The sequence below is a fragment of the Urocampus carinirostris genome, chromosome 1 (assembly GCF_059441175.1).
Source record: "Urocampus carinirostris isolate Australia breed hairy pipefish chromosome 1, RoL_Ucar_1.0, whole genome shotgun sequence".
In the NCBI taxonomy this organism is placed as follows: domain Eukaryota; kingdom Metazoa; phylum Chordata; class Actinopteri; order Syngnathiformes; family Syngnathidae; genus Urocampus; species Urocampus carinirostris.
The window spans coordinates 47,581,450-47,603,449 of record NC_142349.1 but is presented as its reverse complement, the minus strand read 5'-3'; the positions used below and the strand labels follow the sequence as shown (position 1 = coordinate 47,603,449).

Here is a 22,000-nt window from a genome sequence, read left to right as displayed (position 1 = left end):
TAGGCAGATACATTTTTTTCCTCAACCTGTGGTGGCGCGTGGGATATGAAAGCTAGAAGTGTATTTGATTGACAGTTGACCTAGGGGCAGACACACCAGCAGCTTTTGATTCCACAATTTTAAAGCCACATGTGATTTATTTCATTTATACAATTATTTCATGGATATTGCAACACTATTACATGGGCTGTATTCAAATAATGATAAAGTAAAGTTCTGTAGTGTGTCTGTAAGGAGTTCCAATACCCCACCAACCGAGTTTCTGAAGGAAGGTTTCCAACACAAGCCTCTCTGGTTCTCAAAAGATTGTTGCCTAATCAAAGAATTAGTGTTGGCCTTCAATATAAAGGTCCAAAAGTAGAGCCCAATCTTTTGTCCACACTATGGTACACGGTAAGTGATACATGTGCGTGTGCATGTGCAATTTTGATTGTGCAGGTGAAGTTTGGTAAGCTTGAAGGTGTCCAGTGTCCCCTCAAGTGGGGCCGCGGCGTCTGCAAGGCCCCAGATGAATGTCTTGCGTCTGGCTAGCGGGGTCCCTTAACAGCCTTGAGGTAATACGATACGCAAATGTGGTGACTAAAAGAACCAACATTTCACGCACAGTCGCACCAGCCCCAACATGGTACGAGCACGGGGAATTGCCTGTCGGGACGACAGCAGCATTGTCTGTGTGTGTTTGCGTGTGACGAAGCACATGTAGCACAAACTCAGGTCAACCTACGAACCACTTTGCCCTGAAACATCAAAGGGTAATACCCAGTTTTGTGGCTATCTGAAAAATCTAAGGTAAACCAAACCATCAGCACCCCCTGCCCCTCCTTGAAGTCCAGCAGTAGAAAGAGGATTGACAAGTGTCAAAGCACTTTGGCGCAGGAGAAACGAGTCTCAACAAGTAAAAGAAGAAAAGAGGCCAAAAAAAAAAGAATAGGGGATCTTGCAGGGATGTACAAAGACTCGAATTGAGTAGGTGTTTACAGCATTAGCACTGTGCAAGATGATCAGGTGAAAGGGGACCAGAATTTTTATCCAATTGTAATTCCTATTCAAAGTCCAAATTAAACCTAATTTCAAACAAAACAATCTGTGTAAATTGGGGTAGGAGTATATTTATTTTTTGTTCATAATTTAAAATATAAGTTAGAAGCAATGTATATTATGAATATTCCATATACTAGCATTTTAAAACAGTAATTTCTCACTGTATCAGTTTACTTTAAGATTTTGATATTTAGCAGATTTGTATTGTTTATTGTTTTCTAGCAGACAACATACAGCAAATGCTATCAAAGTGGCAGGTTGCGGAGGGCTGCGTTTGTTTGACTCTCTGTGTGCGCATCTGCAATAGGCTGGTATATGCTGTCAGTCAAACAACCAAGCAGGCACACAAGTCAGTGTGGCCACAAAAAAAAAAAAAAAAAAAAAAAAAAAAAAAAAAAAAAAAAAAAAAGGTGAAGCACTGCCACAGCTAGTAAACCAAATTCATTGATTAAATCAGGCTCTGAGGGAAGTCAGAAGAGCGCAAAGAGATGCTGATCTCCAGCGGCTATGTAACAACTCTTACAAGCCACCCCTGGTGAGACTGTTTCTCAACAACGCTAGACCCATTACCCATGAAAGGGATGACCTGAAGCTACAATTCATGGAAAACTGCTACATTTGTGACTCTTGTATTTCAATCATCACAGACACCTATCTCTTCCCAAGGATCCCGAATGCTAGTGTGCAGCTTAACTGGCCACTCTTTACATCGCTTCTTACACTGAGAGGAAAACCCCTTCAATTTTGTTGTACTGTATAATGACAATAGAGACCATACACCAAAATGCAATTCTGTCTTCAGTGTTTTTATTTGTAGATCTATAGTTTTTCTTGTGTTACAATTGTATATTTTATATATTGAAAATATCTAATAAATAAATACATGCTTCAACTATGCGGCTTTTGACCATTGCGTCATTTTTATGGGATGCAACTCCCGCAAATACAAGGGATTATTGTATATGAATAGGTGGATAAAATGGGTACTAATGTAATTTGTATGTTAGAACCAAAACATAAAGTGCACTGGCCACTTGAAATTGCCTGCCATCTGTAACATTATTGCAGTAGAATAGTGCAGACACAGCTAAGGAAAACATGTAAACGCACACAGCAGCTGCATGACATGATATACTGGATAGCACACGCTGAGCAAACACTTACCAAGGATGGAGACCTTGCTGAGGAACTCTTCATACATCTTTCGCTTCCTTAAAGTGCTTCCCTGTAAAAACAAAAAGGAGTGAGCATGGACATTGCAATCAACCAATATCTGTGACGCAATTGATTGATGCATCATGTTGTACAGCTCATGACTTCAGCTGAAGTTTTGCATTTAGGCCAATACCTTTTTAGCAAGGATGAAGCTGTGGTTGTTGAAGTTAAAGATATATTTCTAGATGAAAGGGAGTCCTCCTCTCATTTACAATGGAATATTTATTTTTCCACGCAGCTCATAAAGCATGCTAAAAATTGCTTTATCTTCTATTGCATATTGCATGTCATCAAGTCTCACCATATATGGTTCGCGTAACGTGCCCCTCTCCTCCAAAGTTAAAAAAAAGGTGACTGAATGTATGTTTACATGAGGACAATGACACAATCAGGGTAGTAAAATACTGGAAAAAATAATATTAATAGAAGTGCAGGTACCTTTATGTGGTCATGTGAGTGACGGGTGTTTTAGCAGTGTTTTGTGTGAGTGCACTTGTGTGTGCATATGTGTGGGGCCCATCCCACCCACCATGCAGGGGATTTCCCCTTCCGTGAGCATCCTGACAAGTTTAAACCCAGAAGACACCTTTCCCTAACTCGCTCCCCTCATTTGGTCACAATGGTTTAAGATCAGGTAATTGTGTAATTTTGTAATTGTAATCCTGTGCAGTCCTTTGAGACATTTTTGTGATTAAGGGCTATATAAATCAAGTCAAGTCAAGTCATTTTTATTTTGTATAGCCCTTAATCACAATTAGTCTCTAAGGGCTTCACAAGTTAAATAAATGTGACTTGACTTGAAATGTGACTTGACTTAAATAGTACTTCTAAGAGAAGTGTGAAAGAAAAAAATTCAACAAGGGTTATTGGGTTAAGGTACCGCATATTATTAAAATTCTTTCTGTGTACCGCATTTCTTTGTAAATATCTCATGTTTCAATGTGGGCACATGCGGCTTATAGTCAGGTGCGGCTTATGTATGTACAGAATGGTTTTTCCTTCAAAAATGTACTGGGTGCGGCTTATAATTAGGGGCGCTCCATAATCTGGATTCTACGGTAAATACGTTTTCAGGAGCATTGTCCCTGAGTGCCAAAACATAAAAATATGTTTTTGGTTGTATTTAAAAAAAACTATTATAAAAAGGTAGTATCAAGTATCAAGCTTTGAGGAATTAGTTCAGGATAAAAAAATCACCATTAGATGGCAGAAATGGCTTTGATCAGATCTTTGTCAACATACTAAGGAAGCCCTCACTTCCTAGTTTTGCTTCCTATACCCAGCATTGAGAAGCAAGCCAACAATAAGTGCCCTTTGCAATTTTTGACTTGAAGCATACTTTTTTCTAGTACACAATAATCGTTGAAGCTTTCCTTTGATATGTCCTATTCCTGTATAGCTACAGAACAAAATGTTCCGTAGGCCTTCAAAAATGAGTAAAAATGGGGCAAATTGGCTGGCATTAGCTCATTTTCCCATTTGAGAACGAGTTATCGTGTAAGTCTTTATGTTCATATGCATTAATAAATCTGAGTTTGAACCAATGGCATATTAAAAACCCACGCAGTGGATTTCACATTTTACCAGAATTTTAGGTTAATAAAAAATATGATGGATTATGATTATCTTCCTTTTCTAAGACTGATAACTGCTGGTCACCAAAAAGTACAGCATTAATGCATCCATCTTCAATGTCAGTAGGTAGGATAACATCTTTAGTGAAAGAGAAATGTTAAAGACATTAAAGTCTGACTTCTGGTAAGGGAAGCAAGATGAGCTCAGATGACTTGATAAATAGAAAACAATCTGTGCAGTTTCCACAGAAAAACAAAAAAACGAAAGAAAAAAAACAACGCTTACAAAAAGCTTGCAAGATTCAACTTACTAGAATTGGATTTACTTTGAAAAGGGAAAAATGTATCTACTAGAAGGATGTGTTCGTACGTTTTAAAAAATAATAATAATTTGTCCCAAACAATTCATCAGAGGGATAACCCATATTTTGAGGAAATTGTCCTGAGAACAGACCTAACCATAAAACAATCTCATGAGGTTCTTCCTCTCAACTGCCCATGCAGTTAAAGACAATCCAAGTACATGTCAGGATTTCCTCTTTGAGGTATACTCGTCAAAGAGTTGAGGTGTGGCAAAAAGCCAAGCTAAACCCCTTCCGTTTATGGCCATCACTTTTATCTTTCGCCCAGTCTAGTCCAGTCAAGCATCACTGCTCCTCATCTTTATTGCCCGGCTTTCCAGGCAGGTGCAGATCCAGTGATATTTGGTGTGTGTACTCAGTTCATAGGCATTCTAGCTGCAATATCTTAAAATCTTATTTAATGTAGTTATTTCAGCACAAGCCATGAGCATAAATATCCCTTTAGAGATTGCCTACATTCTCCATGGGAGCTAAAGGGTTAGACTGGAAAACATAAAGCAAAGTTATTTATGAGTATTGTAATTATTTTTTCCAATAAGGAATATACAATAATACTGTCACAGACTTACTACTGTGTGCCTAACATTTCCATTCAAATACCATCGAGGAGGTCCAACCTTTGATGGCTGCCATTAAACCGCACATATTGTGCATTGATTTTCACTCTGAGGCATTGGCAGAATACCAAACATTAAATAAATAGTGCTTTGGACAAAATTGAGAATAATTACAAACAGATTTGCTGAGTGGAATTTCACTTGAGTGGAAGGAAACGCAGAATGAAGGAATGGGAAAACTTTTGATGGAAAAAAAGGTAAGCTGGGATAATGTGGCTTACGTGAAGCGATGACACAAGAGGGCAAAGTGGACCAAAACCAACTGCAAAATATCCTGATCATAAATAATTACAAAGTAACTGACACACATTTTCATTGCTCATGAGGCAGGTGTTTGAAAGGTAAATAAGAGGCGGTAGAATTTTAAGTAAAAATGGTGTCAGTTCAACAAGCGAATAAGACATTATTCCATTAGCAATGTGTGTGTTGGTGACAAATAAACCACAGCCCAATAAACCATCGATTCTTCGAAGGGGTCACCTTTTGGAAAGTGAGAAGGAAATTGTTTCAAATTCAAATATTCTTTTCAGTGGAATGACCAAACACAACTAAGCTTGCTTTGTGTGCTGTGAAGTAAGTGATTATGGTACATTATATTGAAAAAACTAATTCCATCATTCAAAGAAGTCAAGTCAAGTCATTTTTATTTGTGTAGCCCTTAATCACAGTCTCAAAGGGCTGCACAGGTTATTACACAGACTATTTTTCAGACTATTATTACATCATTCCTGAAGTAAAAAAATGGTGCATGAGCTCAGCCTCTGTTATCTATTTTCTCCGCCCCCCCCTTCATTTGATCATGTAATCAGATTGAGATAAAACGTGATCAGATTGCACAATTCTGTTGTATTCGGACCAATGAGAGGCCTTAAATTAATTCAGGCAAACAGCCCACCCGCAAACAAAGACACAAGCATGAAAACCATACTTCGAATAACACTGGGTGCCTACAATTGACAAAAAAAGTGAAGTCATTACAGCTGGTATTACTTTTCCACTTAATTTGTGCTCCGTCTGGCAAGTGTCGGTCGGGTACTGACAGAAGCCATACAAGCAAACTTTACTGAGTCAGTGAGAACTGCGCTATGAAAAGCTCACCCGCTGGTTGAATAAGCTAATCCTAATGAATAATAATAAACAGACCTCATATAAAACCTGAAACCTTGTAGCATCTTCTCTGAGGAGTGGGAAAGCAATTTGTTTAATACATCTTGGACCAGAAGTTTTATGACAGCAGAAATAAACTTTATGCGGCAGTAGTAATCCACCCAAACCTGCAGGGCATAATTTTGGACTGCTTAAGGAGGGAAAAGTGGCAAGCGGGTGTGCAGCATTACCATGAGGATGCGACGGTAGCTGTCCCGGTCAATTCCCCATAGTTTAAGATCCGTTTTGGCCTTCACTGTTGCGGCTCTGGGCGTGCCATAAATAAGGGCCAGCTCGCCAAAACTGCCGCCCTCTCCAATGTTGGTCACCCATTCGCCGTTCACGTAAACCTGTTGATGAAAATTGTTTAAAAAATAGATTAAACAACACACTGGCTCATAAACCAAACAGTTGTCACACTCCGAAAATCTATCCTCACCCCGTCCGGGTGATAATGGATGTATATTTTTCGGTGATTGTCCAGATCACGTATGCCCAGCCATTTCACCCATTCAGATATATAAGTAGAAACATGTTTACAGTTTAACTTTACTCAGATTAATTGTTGTTTTGCTGTTTGATTAAAATATTATGTTTTTCACGATTTTGGTATGCATATTCTGGAGTATTTCCAACCAAAAAAGTAAGGATAGTGGAATGTTTGGAAACGCTCTAAGGGATGGGCAGGGCACCTGTATGATGCGGCGGGGGTAAACCAGTGAAAGCTGTCGGGTCCTGCTGTTGAACAAAAGAGTGTGTTGTGTCACCCTGACCCGAGTGACATGGCCGCTTTCTTGTGTCCCGTTTTGTCTGGAGGGACGAAAGCATAACCAACTTAGGAGTCGAGGTGCCTAACTTGTTTGGAAGTTTGGGCATTTGGGTTGGCCACGGTCCAAAAATGTTTGTGTTGTTATTTTTTGCTGTTTTTTCCCCTTTTTTATTTTAATTTATAATTTTCTATTTTCGTTGTTATTGTATGTGTTTGTCTAGCTGTCGGTCACCCCTCTTGAGGGATATGACCAAGGTAGATAGATAGATAAAATTATCTGTGTGTGGTTATGTTCATCTACCACCAAAGGCCTTCTAAGTTTCCAGGCAATGTGATACGCTTTCTTGGCTTGTCCTTAAGTATTTGATCCCTGTTAAGCCATCAGATGAGACCCTTTAAAAGGTCCTCCATCCTGCTTGTCAACTCATAAATGCACTTTTCATCCCAGCTTTCTTCTATTGTAGGAGCCTCTTTTTTTTGAAGATCTTCATTCAAATGTGAACACATTCTCAAAATAAGGGTTGACATAACAAGCGGGTCTTTACCACCGCAGACAGTATAAAGTCATTCACTCGCTGATTCACGTACACCTTAACATGGAAATATAAAATGAATGAAAAAAAGGACTATGCCCTATCTTGTTCACTTACAGTGGGGGGCCTGACGCTACCTCTACTGCTGACTGACACCGGCAGAAAAGTCTACTGGAGGACCTGGGTGTATGGGACTCTTCTTGGTTGTGGGTCAATCTGCTTCCTTAACATGCGGCCCAAAGACGAGCAAAAGCAGTGCCATGTTTAAGTATTGCCGCACATGGAGCGGAATACGGCGATATGTAACGGTATAAACACGCACCACACCGCGCGTGCCATACTGTGCCGAGCCCATGCTGTGAATGTGGTTATGTCAGATTGATTTCAGGCAAGTATGGTGTTAGTAGTTTTCTGACCAAAATACAGTTACAAAAACAGCTATCCATATTTGGCAGGAGTTAGAGGGGAAAGGTAAATATGCAGTGAATGGAATTATTTAATTGGATTAATCTGAATTAGTAGTGGAAATTATGTTAAAAAATGTTAGGTGTGGTTGGTGGTGCTCCCACAGACAGGGCATGCATTTTCATCAGTCAAGTCAAGTCAGCTGCGGTCAAATTTGTTTTCCTTCTTAAGTAATTATCTTATTGTGTTCCCGAATGCCATCACTGCTGAAAAAAAAAAACATGAAAATGAAATTGCTTGCTCCTGCAAAAGAAAAGCTAATGTCAGTAAAAAGGTTATATAGTAAATTTAAAAAAGCACAACATAAATCCAAAAACAATTTAAGTGCAAAAAATTCTGTGAATTGAAATCTTCACATCCTGTACCAGTAGCTCCCCTTATTAAAGATTGCAATTCCCCTTATTAGGCGATAATAAACTTTAAAAACATAACGCGGCACCCGTTAACTCACAGCTGGACAAACTATGTTGAATAGAAATCAAAGTAATTCAATGTAGAATAAGTTGATTTACCCCCCCCAAAACACTACAAACAATTATTTTAGAACATCTTAGTTATTTCCCCACTAGCAGTAAATTTAGTGTTGCTTATTATATGTATCAGTACATTTTAAATTAAGTAATTTAAAAAAAAATCCTGTGAAAAAAATTGTTATATGGCGTACACGATTTGAAATGATCAAAAAACATCTAAAATACAAGTAAAACGTGAAGGTTGTCTGGTATGTCTTCATATTATATAAACAAGGCTAACATTTTGCTTTGTTCTGTGACATTTGCTAACTTTCGACTAATTTTACATTTGCTCCATTCCTAATGACTGCAAAAGTAAATTAATTTTATTTCTTTACAGACAACGAAGCACTTGGAAGCCCAGAGACAAGGACTACACCATTGATGTGAAAAAGGGGGTGCTCATACATTCTGAGTCATGATGGGGTTTTTGAGCTCATTTAGGAAATATTTTTCCTGGTTTAAATTAGTTTTGTTTAACTTTTAGGGTGTTCCACATTGGAAGTTCCGGCGTACATTGTTTCTATCAAGTCATCATGTCTGCTCAGTGTATTTGCGCACGTGTCTCCATCCCACCGGTGGTCTGATTATACGGCTTTGTGCAGCTAACCTCGCCAGCTTCGGCTTCTGTCCAACTATGAGGGCCCCGACGTAAGCCGATAAGGTCACATCCTGTTTAACTCCCTGTCGGCTCCTGTTTTATCTCTCCACTTAACTCTATCGCCGTGGGTTAGGCCGCCAAGACAAAAGATGTCATCAGTTTGTCTGCTTCTCGGTGCACCAATTCCATAGCGAGATTGGGATCAGAGTTGAATTGAACTCAGAGGAGAACAAAGTGCGAAGGTGACTGACTACAACCTGTCCTTTGTTGAAAGGGAACATTGTTTCAACATGAGTAGAAATTGCTGGATTTTTTCTCTTAGAAACCTTTCTTTTAACTCCCTCTGAAACTAAAGAGCTGGGGGCGGAGAAGAACTCCGCAATGGAAACCTTTTTGAATTGCAGAGTGATCAGTTTATGAGGAAAAAATGAATGTGTGTTTCTTGGTGGCTACTTACGTCCACTTCGCCCTGGTCAATCACATAAAAGTTGTCACCTTCATCACCTGGAAGGTCGAAGAAACACAAAAGTGAATGTCTTGACATTTAGAAACAAATATCACATTACCGTAATTGCTTGCTTGTTTTGGAATTTGGGTTTAATTGAGCATCTTTATTAATTTAACTTCAATATGAAAATACACAAGGTTCTTTGATTTCTTACTCACATACAGTGTGCTTTAAACGTCAAATAATCTTTTCATTAAATACTTTGAAGCTGTAAGTATTAAACACAAATTATAAAAAAATTATTAAGTTACCAGTAGTAAAAGAATGTCAGGAGTAACATAAGTCAAGGATGCTTTAAAATAATCAACAGTGGTTCGAACGATACAATGTATTACGATAGACAATTTTACAATATATACAATACTACAATGAGAATAGAGTAACACCTGAATTATTACATTCACTTGCATTTTCAAAAAAATCTGTTTTTAGGGTAGAAAACAATTTTTTTTTTTGTTTACACTCATTTATGGCTAACGACAAAATATGAAATGATAAAAGCATCAACATTGAGGCTAGGTGGGCCACACCCGAAATGGACTTATGAGAGAATCAAGTGGTTAATGACGCATGAGCCTCAATGACACAGGTATGTGCACGTATGCATTTGTGGGTGCTAAAAGAGGGTGATAATGGTTTTGTGTGTGCATTTTCCTGTCAGCGAGTTCACCTGAAGAATTGAAAGCAAGTGTGTAAAGTTCACAGGAGTTCACACGGCTAATTAATACTGAGTGGAGGCTGCCTGTTCATTTGTCTCACAAAATGATTCCTGTCCCTCTGGAGGGTTGTCAGAGGGATGAAGCGACATACACGCTCGAGCGCATGCAGGCATTCAAACATATAAACCGCCTGCTGCAACCTGGCCGAGCTTTCATCTCTTAAATCTCTCGCACAGTTCATTTCTTTTGCTCTTCCTGTCTCCAACCACTCATGAGCTCCATTTGCTTTTGAGCTTGGGCAAATATTTCTCCACAATCTGCAAACACTCTCAGGTTGAGTATTGTCAATGCAACATTCACACTTGTTGACCTAGTCAGAAAACTCTGCATGTTTTGTAGTTGGTTAACAGAGGCTTGAGAAAGTAGTACCAACAATGACTTAGTTGACAACCACAACAACTGACCAGCATGCGCAGAGCATCACATTGTATTCATAGTCATTTGGTTAAATTAGTTTCCTTGCCAGTCTGTGTCAGAGGGGCAATTTGAGGTCTAAAAAAGTTGGGGCAATTGCACAAGTGCACATAAAGGAATTGTTAACGGCTTGTAAACCCCAAATGTTAACAGCTACATTGGAATTTACTCTCCAAGAAATGTTTCTTTTGTTTAAAAGTAAGTCAAGCTCCAGTTGCTAACTTCTCACCCTTGTCCAAACAGTGTTAGATGGCCCATTGAGCATGCATGGGAGTCTTCTTGAAACAGTGGTAGCCCATACATGAGCAACAGCATCTGTCCTGTGTACATCTCATACCTCACCCTATAGTGTATATAACAATGGGCTGTCTGGAAGAGAGGAGCCTGCAAACTGGGCCAGACTCATTATCTCCAAATTAGGACTGATGCAGTACTGGACCTTTCCTTCAAGGTGCCTGAGTACATTTAAAAAAGTGACTGGGTATTTTCAGAACACACATTATTTGGAGTTCTTGCTAACTGTTCTGTAGATATATTTTACATGGTCAATTGTTTTATTAGGCGTATTTTGCAGGGCCACGTATGTGTTTTAAATACAATTGGCCATTACAGACACTCAGGATAAATAGTTTGGAATTTAACTTGTCTTGTCACTTGCCCCGCTTTTTATGTGCCATCTCATGATGACTGAGTCTCTGGCCACCAGAATAATCTTTTTGGTTACTCAAACACTAGTTTTGCTGCTTTTGTTTATTGTTCCGTGTTATTTGTCCGTCATTTATATGTATCCAGTATTTTGGTTTTATAAACAATATATTTCATAGGAGTCTCCTGCCATGCATTTTGGTCACTCAGGCCTAGACCGCACAGCGCTCACTTACTTGTGACTCATTTCCCCACTTGATTACTAAAGAACACTAAAATGTGCCAGAATTATACAACCGTGAGAGTTCTAAAAACTCAAAATAAATACCTTGCTGGATCACCGTTTCACCCGCGATGTGCGTGACAGGGAACATGGCGTCGAATATGTCGCTGAACGGGAAAAGAGGGAAAAAAAATTAGTGAACAGTCCCTTAAGCAAAAAATAACACACAAAGTGCATGTGGTTGTTTATTGGACTGCACAGTGGAATGCGGGGGACAAAGATGAAGACCTGCAATCACTATGCTAACTCTGTCATCTGAGGCAATTTTTCACCGACCAACTTGACGCCTAGCCCAAGACGGCTGGCCTGGAACTCTCTATGACCCTGACACGCCCACACAGACTTGCACTCAACAACATGCCCAACTCAATGCTTTATTTTCATTGTTCAACTAGTGACACCCAAAAGGGACTCATCACACTAAAAGAATAGCATTCTAAACCGTTGCAATACATTAATGACAACACACAATTCAGCTGACCACTGAAACTAACATAAGCAGTCTCATTGTTACAAAATGTGTAATTTTAGCTGTGTGTTATATATTTTGGTATAACACATGACCTAAACGTAACACTATAGTATCATAGCTCACCATCCAAAGTTTTTATCTTGGTGACAAAAAGAAAACGAACCTAATTGCGGTTATGCGAAACCACTTCATATCTTTATTCAGCCCGGCAGCAAAGGCGCTAGTTAGCGAGCTCCTGTTCGGGCCGTTAAAATGCATGAAGCCTCTGCAGATTTAAGTTTCACTGTAGGGATGTGTCGGGGCACGAGAAGGCTCAGCACTCTTACTCTGCCCTTTTGGCTATATTAAACTATTTTATCAGCTACATACCATCCATCATATGGAAAAATATAGAAAAACATTTAAAAAAAAAAGCTGGGCAAATCACAGACTTGCACAAAAAAACTGTGTGGTAAGTATTGAGCAGGATACAGCCTTTTGTCCAATAAATGTGTATGTGTGTATCACTGAATGTCCAAGAGTATACACGTTTTGGCGTTCCGAAGGCGGCAGTATGTCATGTACTTGGGGGGATACGTTGGTTTAAAGGCCTTTAAACACTTGTATACAGTACACTATGCACCATCACTCACTTCAGTACATACTTAATCATATGATAGGATGGCAAATTACGTCAATAAAAGGCTATAGCAAAAGATTGCAGTGATGAAGATGCTCAGCTGTCCAATGTTCATGTAACTCAGAAGAACATCTGCAGAAGTTCCTTACCAATACCCGTAACCATCATGTTTCTCTAGTCATGGATAACTAACATCCTCGTGAATCAAAATTCCCTCCTTGCTGAGGTACTCAGCCGCAGGAGATCAGTTGAAACGAAGTGAGGGAGAACCCAATGCACATATTGGTGTGGCTGCAGTAGTCCATTCATTGTGCTAAAAGGCTGCTCAAAACTCATCGTCACGGTGTCAAGATCAAAAGCAAGTCAACCTGTACGAAGGTAATTACCCATGACCATTGTGCTACATCACTCCCCTTTATGAAAGCATCGGTGAGTATCACCAAAAAAAAACAAAAAAACGCTGTAATTACTCCCATCTTTACCCGTCTCGTATTCATTCTGGTCTTCATGTCTAAGTTCCTCTTAGTCTATTCTCAATCACATTTAACCATCTTGCCCTATCTCAGTTACCCTTTTCTTCCCTAAAAATCTCCTGATGACCCCCCCCCCTTTTCATCCACATCGCTCGCTCCATCACCCGCTTCCGAGCCTGACCCAGATCGGGTGATTTGTCTTGTTCTTTCTGCTATCTGCAGCCCCGTGACCTTGTGGAAAAGGTAGGCTCTCCCTCAAACAATGGATGTGCTGTTCTGACATAGAGTAGACAGAAAGGCTACAGAAGACTGACTGGGACTGTGAAGATCACCTCATCATGGGGGACAAGGACAATAGCCTCAGTCAAGGCTGCGATATGTTATCCACACTACACAGGGCCCGTTTGCATGAAATAATTTTTATTCTATCCCCAAAGAAACTATTATTCATCCTACATGACAAGTCATTATGTAAAGATTAAATGACATGTTAGTATTACAGAACGAAACAGCTTCATGTGTCACCGAAAGGTAGCTATCAAATGAGAAAAGCATCGGTTTCAGGAAACAAAGCCAAAAGATGCAGTCACAGGGAGTTTATATTAAAAATGATACGATGGGAAAGAAGACACCCTTTCATAACGCCCAGCATCGTGCAGCATTAAATAAACAACTGCTTGAAATGAAACAATGAATCTTTCTTTTTTTAAATTTGCCAACTTAAAAAAAAAAAGACACACTCTGTTCACATTTGCAATTGGTACTATATTCTGGTTGCTGAGCCATAGCTATGACGTTTTATATCATGGAGCAGATCAAAACATACTATTATTTGTTAAAAAAAAAAAAAAAAAACCTACCTCTTTCTTAAATGATAAAACATTGTATTGGTAACACTAACAATATACAATACAGACGCTACCCTACTTACGACCATTTGACGTACGAAAAACGGTATTTACGAACATTTCTTTCCGGGAGGATGAAAAATACCCGAACATTGCTGTATGTTAGAGTTTGTATCATGTACACCTTTTTCCAAGTAGAGGACATTACTGTAGTGCTTCTTTCCACCACTACCGGCATGTGGCACGTGAGAGGTCACCCAGCATCCAGCGGGAGAAAAATCTGCTTCCTCTTCGTAGTTCATGTGTAAACATACTGTACTAAATCTCCAGCTCACTAGGAACTTTTAACATTCTTATTATTTCATCTCACGCATCCAGTCAATATGGTTTGTGTAAACTGTTAAGAGGCGAGCCGCTTCTTCTGAAACGAAAGTGGAGTAAGAAAGCTTGGTGCGGTTGAGAAAATGGTTGGATCGCCTTTTTTTGACCACTCTCTACCACGAAGGAGGACCTCTTGAAGCCCATCTTCCATAAGTATTGTAACTCTTGGCGGATTTTTTTTTTGTCGACATTGTTGCGTGTTTTGGAGTGTGGAAATATTTTACATGGTTGGATTTACTACACTCACGGATGTAAGAGGACCATGGTTGCGTATTATTATTGAACGTTATGGCCGCAAGATGACTTTGGTGAGCTACCCCGGCTTTATATTTTCCCATTATCTTGTTTCAGACTGATCTTTATGTTTCTGTGATGAGTGTATTTTTAAATTCAATTCAATTCAACATGTTTATTGTCATATGCACATTAAAGAACGACGTTTCCCTGCACAAGGAATTTTTTACTTTGCTGTCCACAAAATTGCCAGCGAAAAGGAGAATAGAAACTAAGAAATTGTTGGCATTTCCTGAATCCTAAGAGTTTAACCTTCATAATGATATGTGGAATGACGTATTTAAGTGATTGGTGGCATCGTACAGACACTGTGTCTGTACGTGTCTGAGACACGTATTTGCATCTTTGCGAGCCATCGGAATGTTAAAGGGTAAATAAGTTTGACTGAACTATCAGACTGTTTTGTTGACGTTCCCACTGTAGCGCCTTATAGTCCGGTGTGCCTTATGTATGGAAAATATAGGACAAAAAACTATTTTGGGGGGCTGCCCCTTATAACACAGTGCGTCTTATAGTCGTGAAAATACGGTAAGTTAATCTTAACTCTATCGATCTTTGAAGAGCATGTTATTTCATGAAATGTTTATTTTTAGGAAAAAACAATACAGGTTACTTATACAAGCCTTGAACATACTTATATAAACCTTAAAAATACAAAATACAGCACTGAAACAACTTACGAAAAAATTCAACTTACAATCGTCCGGAAATCATTCGTATGTAGGGCAGTGTCTGTTGTGGAAGGTTCCAATCAAAATGTTTGGATATCCGGTCCGATACGATCTTACTAAGCAATGTGCAATTTCAGTCATTAAGTTTCTTACATATCAAAAGACAAAATGCTTTATGTATCTTTGTACTTGTCCCTTTAAAAATAGCAGTTTATTTACTCATCAAAACACTTAACTGTACAAACATCTTAAACAGAATACACTTTTGTTAGGTGTCTAAATGGACTACAATGTTAAGCAAGACCTCGAAGGAGAACCCATGAAGAATGTTGTCTCCGTCTGGGTGCAGTACTTTATCTAATTACCTAAGCAATCAGCAGCGGCACCATAATACTGGGGGTACTTTCCAGCTTTCAGATATGTGTCTCGTCTGAGGATGCAGGGCTAGCTAACTTGCATAGAACAATCCTCAAGTTGTGAAAGTTTGAGGGTTTAATTTTCACAACCAAAGACCATAGTTTCAAAAGTTAACCCTGCCATAAAAGACAATAATATTGAAAGCCTACACATTGCGGATTGACATAATGGCCTTGGGACACAAAATGCAACCTGCACACAGTGGAATTTAAACAGTATAGTCATTTAGTGTTACAGGGACTAAGGCTTTTAAATATGTCAAGGTGTCTGACTGGATGGATTAAAATGGAGGGAGTAATGGGAAAGCTTTTCAAATATGAAACATTTTTGAAAAGAAGATCTATTGGAGCTGAGCACATTATGGATGTCATATCATACCACAGTGGTACTTTTTGTTTGGCTGCCAAGAGCAGTGTCATAATTTTTTTAGCATAATGCTAACACTGTTTCTCTACAGTTGCCTGTTTTGACTGGTCTGAAGCACAGCGTTAGGTAAATGGTTGAGCACTGCATAGTGGACGATTGGACTGTGATGGAGTTCATCACTTTCAGTAAGGGCATTAACACAGTCTGTTGTTTACTTGTGCTGTAGTCTCAGTGAATCACGGCTTATGGTACAAAATGAACTGGTGCAGGATTTTTTTTTCATATTCTTTCATCCTATCCTGAGTCAAACCCCATGTCCTTTTTTGCGTATATGATTTAATGCAGATGTTTTTGGCAAACGTTGTAAATTTCTTGTTGATAATAACAAAATACAATTAAAAATCTAAAATTGAATTTCACTGTCAATTGAGATCGTTAGTCATTTGTAACATGGTAACACACAAGTTGACTTTCAAGAAACCTTAAGTGATCATTCTCACTTATGCAAGTAGCCGAGTGGAGAGTTTACAGGACTGTTGTGGAGCACAACGTATAGAGTATGTATATATTGTACAGCAGTGCTTTCGAAAACAGTTTGATTGTGCTGAATAAGTGCTATTGTCTTCTGTCAGGAGGGATGAAAAAACATAGGATGAGAATTACTCATATAAAGCAAGGCTATTCCACTGAGTTCTGTTAGTGCGGACATTATTAAATCTACTTCACCAGCTACTTTATGCATCTAAATCAGTGCTAGCTTAAGGGTAAATATTTAAAACCTCTTTTCCAAGCGGGCAATGTATAAAAGGGTGACATAGGGTAGTAGTTTTGCCTACATTACTCGAATGAAATATGTGGGCATTTGGTGCTGTTGCAGTGAGGTTTATAAATAATAGCTCAAGGACTGCTTAAGTGATCTCTATTCACTTTTGTAACAATAACTTTTAATATACTTGAAGGGAGAGGTTTGTTTTAGGATTGTAACTGCGCTAGGCCATTAGCTTGCATGGAGGTCCACTTCAAGCAACGTACTATGTTTATAATATAGTAAATTGTATTTAAAAGCAGTAGGAAGAGATTCCACTGTGGTAAAGGCAAACACCTGGCCCCGGCAGGAGTTTATAAGGGGTGTAAACCTGGACACATCCTGTTGTCTCCAAGTGTTGACGAGTGGCGACTACAGTAGCAAGGCCCCTAAAGCCACACTAAGGAATGTATGCCGTTTACCTTTTTGGAAAGTTGTACTTGTCTGTTTCCCTATGCTTTATGGGCATCAGACAGCAGAGAACTAAGAGAAAACATCACCATTCCAATTCAAAAGAATGCTTCTTTTTTTTTGATCTAGGAAGTGAGTCATAAATCCTTTAGAACATTGTCCGATTGAAAGATGACATACTAAGGTAAGGTTAGTGGAAAGTTGATGTTTTGAAACATCTAAGGAAAGTGGTAATATTCACAATAGCCATATTAGATAAATTGATGTTCGAACATTAATCTAAAACATTTTCAATTTGATAGAATGTCTATGCTTAGTGTCACCCACAGGCCTCTAGCAAAACCACAAAAATTGGATAATTGTGTCTTATGCACTCTAGTCAAATGAAATGAAATGATCTGCATTTATATAGCGCTTTTCAAGTCAATGACTTCCCAAAGCGCTTTACAACATTTCCCAATAGCGGCCTTGCAGCAATGTAAGGCGCTAACCTGCTTATTGGGGGTATTAGGGGGTCAGTGTCTTACCCAAGGACACTTCGACATGTAACACGAACGAGCCGGGATTCGAACTGGGATCCCTTGCCGCCCGAAGTCCCTAGTCCCTGCTGAACTTTTGACTTGATTGTTCTGGTGATAAACGTGTACATTGTAAAAATAATAAGACAATTCTTATATGCATATAGACTGTAAACAGGCGGATTAAGCATCCTTGAGATAAAGTTTCCAAATGCCTAAGTAGACCTCAATGCAGAAACCATCCACATCACCAGTGTTCATTTTACCTCTGAAAAGTGATGGGTCCCAGGGACTCGCATGCTCAAAAATCTATGGGTCCCAACAGAGATCTATGGGTCCCCAAAATTTTGTGTTATGGAGGTTGAAATTGTAAATCGGCTACAAATATTTAATATAAATCTATATATTCAAGTTTTAATTATCACAGTTTATTGGTAATATAAAGCAGTTATCACTTCAGATTTTTCAGTTCACAAAGATATTGTACATTATACAAAATAATATTGCTGAAATATTTGTCTATATATATATGCATGCAGTTTTAATGACCACAGTTAATTGGTAATACAAAGCAGTAATCACTTCAAACTTTTCACTTCGTATATTGGTTTGCTGTCCCGCCACAGTTGTAATGCCTTCTCAAGGTCCAATCCATTATCATCTTCCTCATAGTATAACCAGGAATATAATTTAGTCCATTTTGGCTGAAAAGTCCCATTCTTGTTTTTCTTTCGTCGAATCGTTCGCTTCAACACACGTGTTTTCCATCCCTCCTCGATCTTCCGAATAATTTCTCTGCCGTTTTTTCGTGCCGGAATTATTGCCGTTGTTTTCACTTTCTGCATTACGTTTCGACTAGTTATTGACACTGAAGAAATTACCAATTTTGTGTTGATTTTCACCTAATACTAACAGTTTTTTCTGAGGCAAACTTCTCTTTTACTCGACAACAACCCCCACAACAATGACGTAATCTCGGAGCAACGAGCTCTCGTTTGCCGAGATCAGCATGTAGACGAAATCTCGAACCGCGAGACCAAAACAGCAATGGCGTATCTGCCTGACAAAAAGTTGAGTGCGGTAAATCTTTGTTAAAAAAAAGTATCGGGTAGTAATGACAATTTTGGTTGAAAACAGTTGCGTCCCGGGGACGCACGTTGATATGACAATATGCCTCCCCAGCAAAAGTGATGCTTTTAGGACGCAGGAACGCGGGCAAACGAGAACACTGCATCACCACTGCTCCATGCTCAACGTTTTGCGGCAGTGCTTTTCACATTGTCATGTTGCTAGACTGGGTTGGAAGATTTGCTTTGGATGGACAGTAAACGGGTGAAATTGTTTTCCGTTTTAAGTGACGTGAGAAAGAGACACACGGACATAAATAAACTCTTCTGTTGAGGATAGAGAGAGCGTTTACAAGATGGATGTGAGAAGAAATCAAGATGTGTCATAAGGGGATTAAAAAACTACTACACATTTGGAGTAAATAGTGCTTTACACAGTGTTACCTATAATGCTTTACAAGCCCAGTGGGCCACCTAGGTTTTGTTGTCCACTACTAAGCTTCCCCCATCAAAAAAACCTGTTTTCACTCAAAGATAGAGGTACAGTATTAGCTACCCTACCAAGTGAAATATAGAAGTTAATCACACACCATTTATAGTTTGATAACAACCCCGCCACTTAGAGAGATGTCCATTATTTGGCCCTAAAATTATATTCCGTTTCTGTCTCGACCTTGATCAGTGGGTCGAGTAAGTTTCCAGGAGACACCCTAAAACATCAATCTTTTCACTGAGGTTTAAAATTGTCCAACAATCCTAGCCCAAGAAATGCTTTCAAATGTTTACAAGTTCAAACTCATAATTGTCATGTGAACTTTCAAATATTCTTGTAAATAACCAGTAGTACAAATGACAAATTCGAACAATCCATTCATGTATGTATACATATATATATATACATATATATACACATATATATATATATACATATATATACACAAATATATATACACACATATATATACACACACATATACTGGACTGTCTCAGAAAATTAGAATATTGTGATAAAGTTCTTTATTTTCTGTAATGCAATTAAAAAAACAAAAATGTCATACATTCAGGATTCTTTACACATCAACTGAACTATTTCAAGACTTTTATTATTTTAATATTGCTGAATTTGGCTTACAGCTTAAGAAAACTCAAAAATCATATCTCAAAATATTAGAATATCATGAAAAAGTATACAAGTAGGCTATTCAACTAATCACCTGAATCATCTAATTAACTCGAAACACCTTGCGAGGGTTTCCTGAGCCTTAAAAACACTCAGCTTGGTTCAGTAAACTAAATCACTGCTGATCTGATTGCTGTCCAGAGGACCATCATTAATACCCTCCATCAGGAGGGTAAGACACAAAAAGAAATTTCTCAAAGAGCAGGCTGTTCACAGAGTGCAGTTTCAAAGCATATCCACAAAAAGTCTGTTGGAAGGAAAAAATGTGGCCGGAAACGCTGCACAACCAAGAGAGATGATCGCAGCCTTAACAAAATTGTGAAGAAGAGCCGCTTCCAGAATTTGAGGGAGCTTCAAAGACAGTGGGCTGAAGCTGGAGTCCAGGTATCAAAAGCCACAGTTCACAGACGTGTCCGGGAAATGGGCTACAATAGCCGTATTCCCATGGTCAAGCCACTTCTGAACTCAAGACAACGGAAGAAGCGTCTGACTTGGGCTATGGAGAAGAAGCACTGGATAGTTGCAAAGTGGTCCAAAGTCCTCTTTTCAGACGAAAGCAAGTTTTGCATTTCATTTGGAAGTCAAGGCGCCAGAGTCTGGAGAAAGGCTGGAGAAGAGCAAAATCCAAGTTGCTTGAAATCCAGTGTGAAGTTCCCACAGTCAGCAATGGTTTGGGGAGCCATGTCAGCTGCTGGTGTTGGTCCACTGTGTTTCATCAAGTCCAGAGTAAATGCAACTGTGTACCAAGAGATTTTAGAGCACTACATGCTTCCATCTGCTGAAAAGCTCTATGGAGATGAGTATTTCATTTTCCAGAATGATCTGGCACCTGCCCACAGTGCCAAAACCACCAGTAACTGGTGCACTGACCATGGCATCACTGTCCTTGATTGGCCTGCTAATTCCCCTGACCTGAACCCCATCGAGAATTTGTGGGGTATAGTTAAGAAGAAGATGAAAGACACCAGACCTACAAATGCAAATGAGCTGAAGGCCGCTATCGAAGCATCCTGGGCATCAATAACACCTCAGCAATGCCACAGGCTGATTGCCTCCATGCCACGCCGGATTGATGCAGTAATCCGTGCAAAAGGATTCCCAACCAAGTACTGAGTGCATCAATGGACATTTTCAAATGTTTGATTTAGTTTTGCTGTTATAAAATTATTTTTTTTACTTGGTCTGAGGAAGTATTCTAATATTTTGAGATAGGATTTTTGAGTTTTTTTCAGCTGTAAGCCAAAATCAGCAATATTCAAATAATAAAAGGCTTGAAATAGTTCAGTTGATGTGTAATGAATCCAGAATGTATGACATTTTTGTTTTTTTAATTGCATTACAGAAAATAAAGAACTTTATCACAATATTCTAATTTTCTGAGACAGTCCAGTATATATACACATATATATATATACACATATATATATATACACACATATATATATACACATATATACATACACATATATATACATACATATATACATACATATATATACATACATATATACATACATATATACATACCGTATTTTCCGCACTATAAGGCGCACCTAAAAGTCTTATTTTTTTTCAAAAGCTGACAATGCGCCTTATAACACAGTGCGCCTTATATATGGCTCAATATTAAATTCGCAAGGTCTCGCAACTACGAGAAACAGCCGCCGACTCCATTTTTCGCGCTGTGCATACTGGGAAATATTAAACGATTGGTAGTTGCCGGGGCTCGTGTTGTATTTGTTTACTAAGTGGCAAAATGGCTACCCCATTAAACTGCTTAATTCATATTCAACAAATACAGTATTTGTCTGAATCCAGGGTTTTGACTGGTGAAGATGTAAAGCACAATTTACCTTAAACAAACGCAGAATTATTCAGAATGTCACGTTTGACAGAGAGAGCGAGAGAGAGAGAGAGAGAGAGAGAGAGAGCGAGATTCTCTTTCATACGTGCATTTGTATAAAAAATGGCTCCTGTTAAGAGACACGCGTACAACGCCGAGTTTAAACTCAAAGCGATCAGTCACGCAGCACAACACGGCAATAGAGCGGCAGCGAGAGAGTTAAACTTAAAT

At 38.9% G+C, this 22,000-nt stretch overlaps 1 protein-coding gene across 3 annotated transcripts in view; it reads right to left on the bottom strand.

The window, feature by feature from the left end:
- prkar1b (protein kinase, cAMP-dependent, regulatory, type I, beta) overlaps positions 1-22,000 on the bottom strand; it is a 72,632-nt gene that overhangs the window by 9,619 nt on the left and 41,013 nt on the right. For all 3 annotated transcript variants that reach the window (XM_088342852.1, XM_088342873.1, XM_088342863.1), the window contains 4 exons: positions 11,450-11,511; positions 9,293-9,339; positions 6,147-6,305; positions 2,206-2,266 (listed from right to left, as the gene is read on the bottom strand). In XM_088342852.1, coding sequence (XP_088198978.1) covers positions 2,206-2,266; positions 6,147-6,305; positions 9,293-9,339; positions 11,450-11,511 — 329 coding nt within the window. The remainder of the gene's footprint in view (positions 1-2,205; positions 2,267-6,146; positions 6,306-9,292; positions 9,340-11,449; positions 11,512-22,000) is intronic.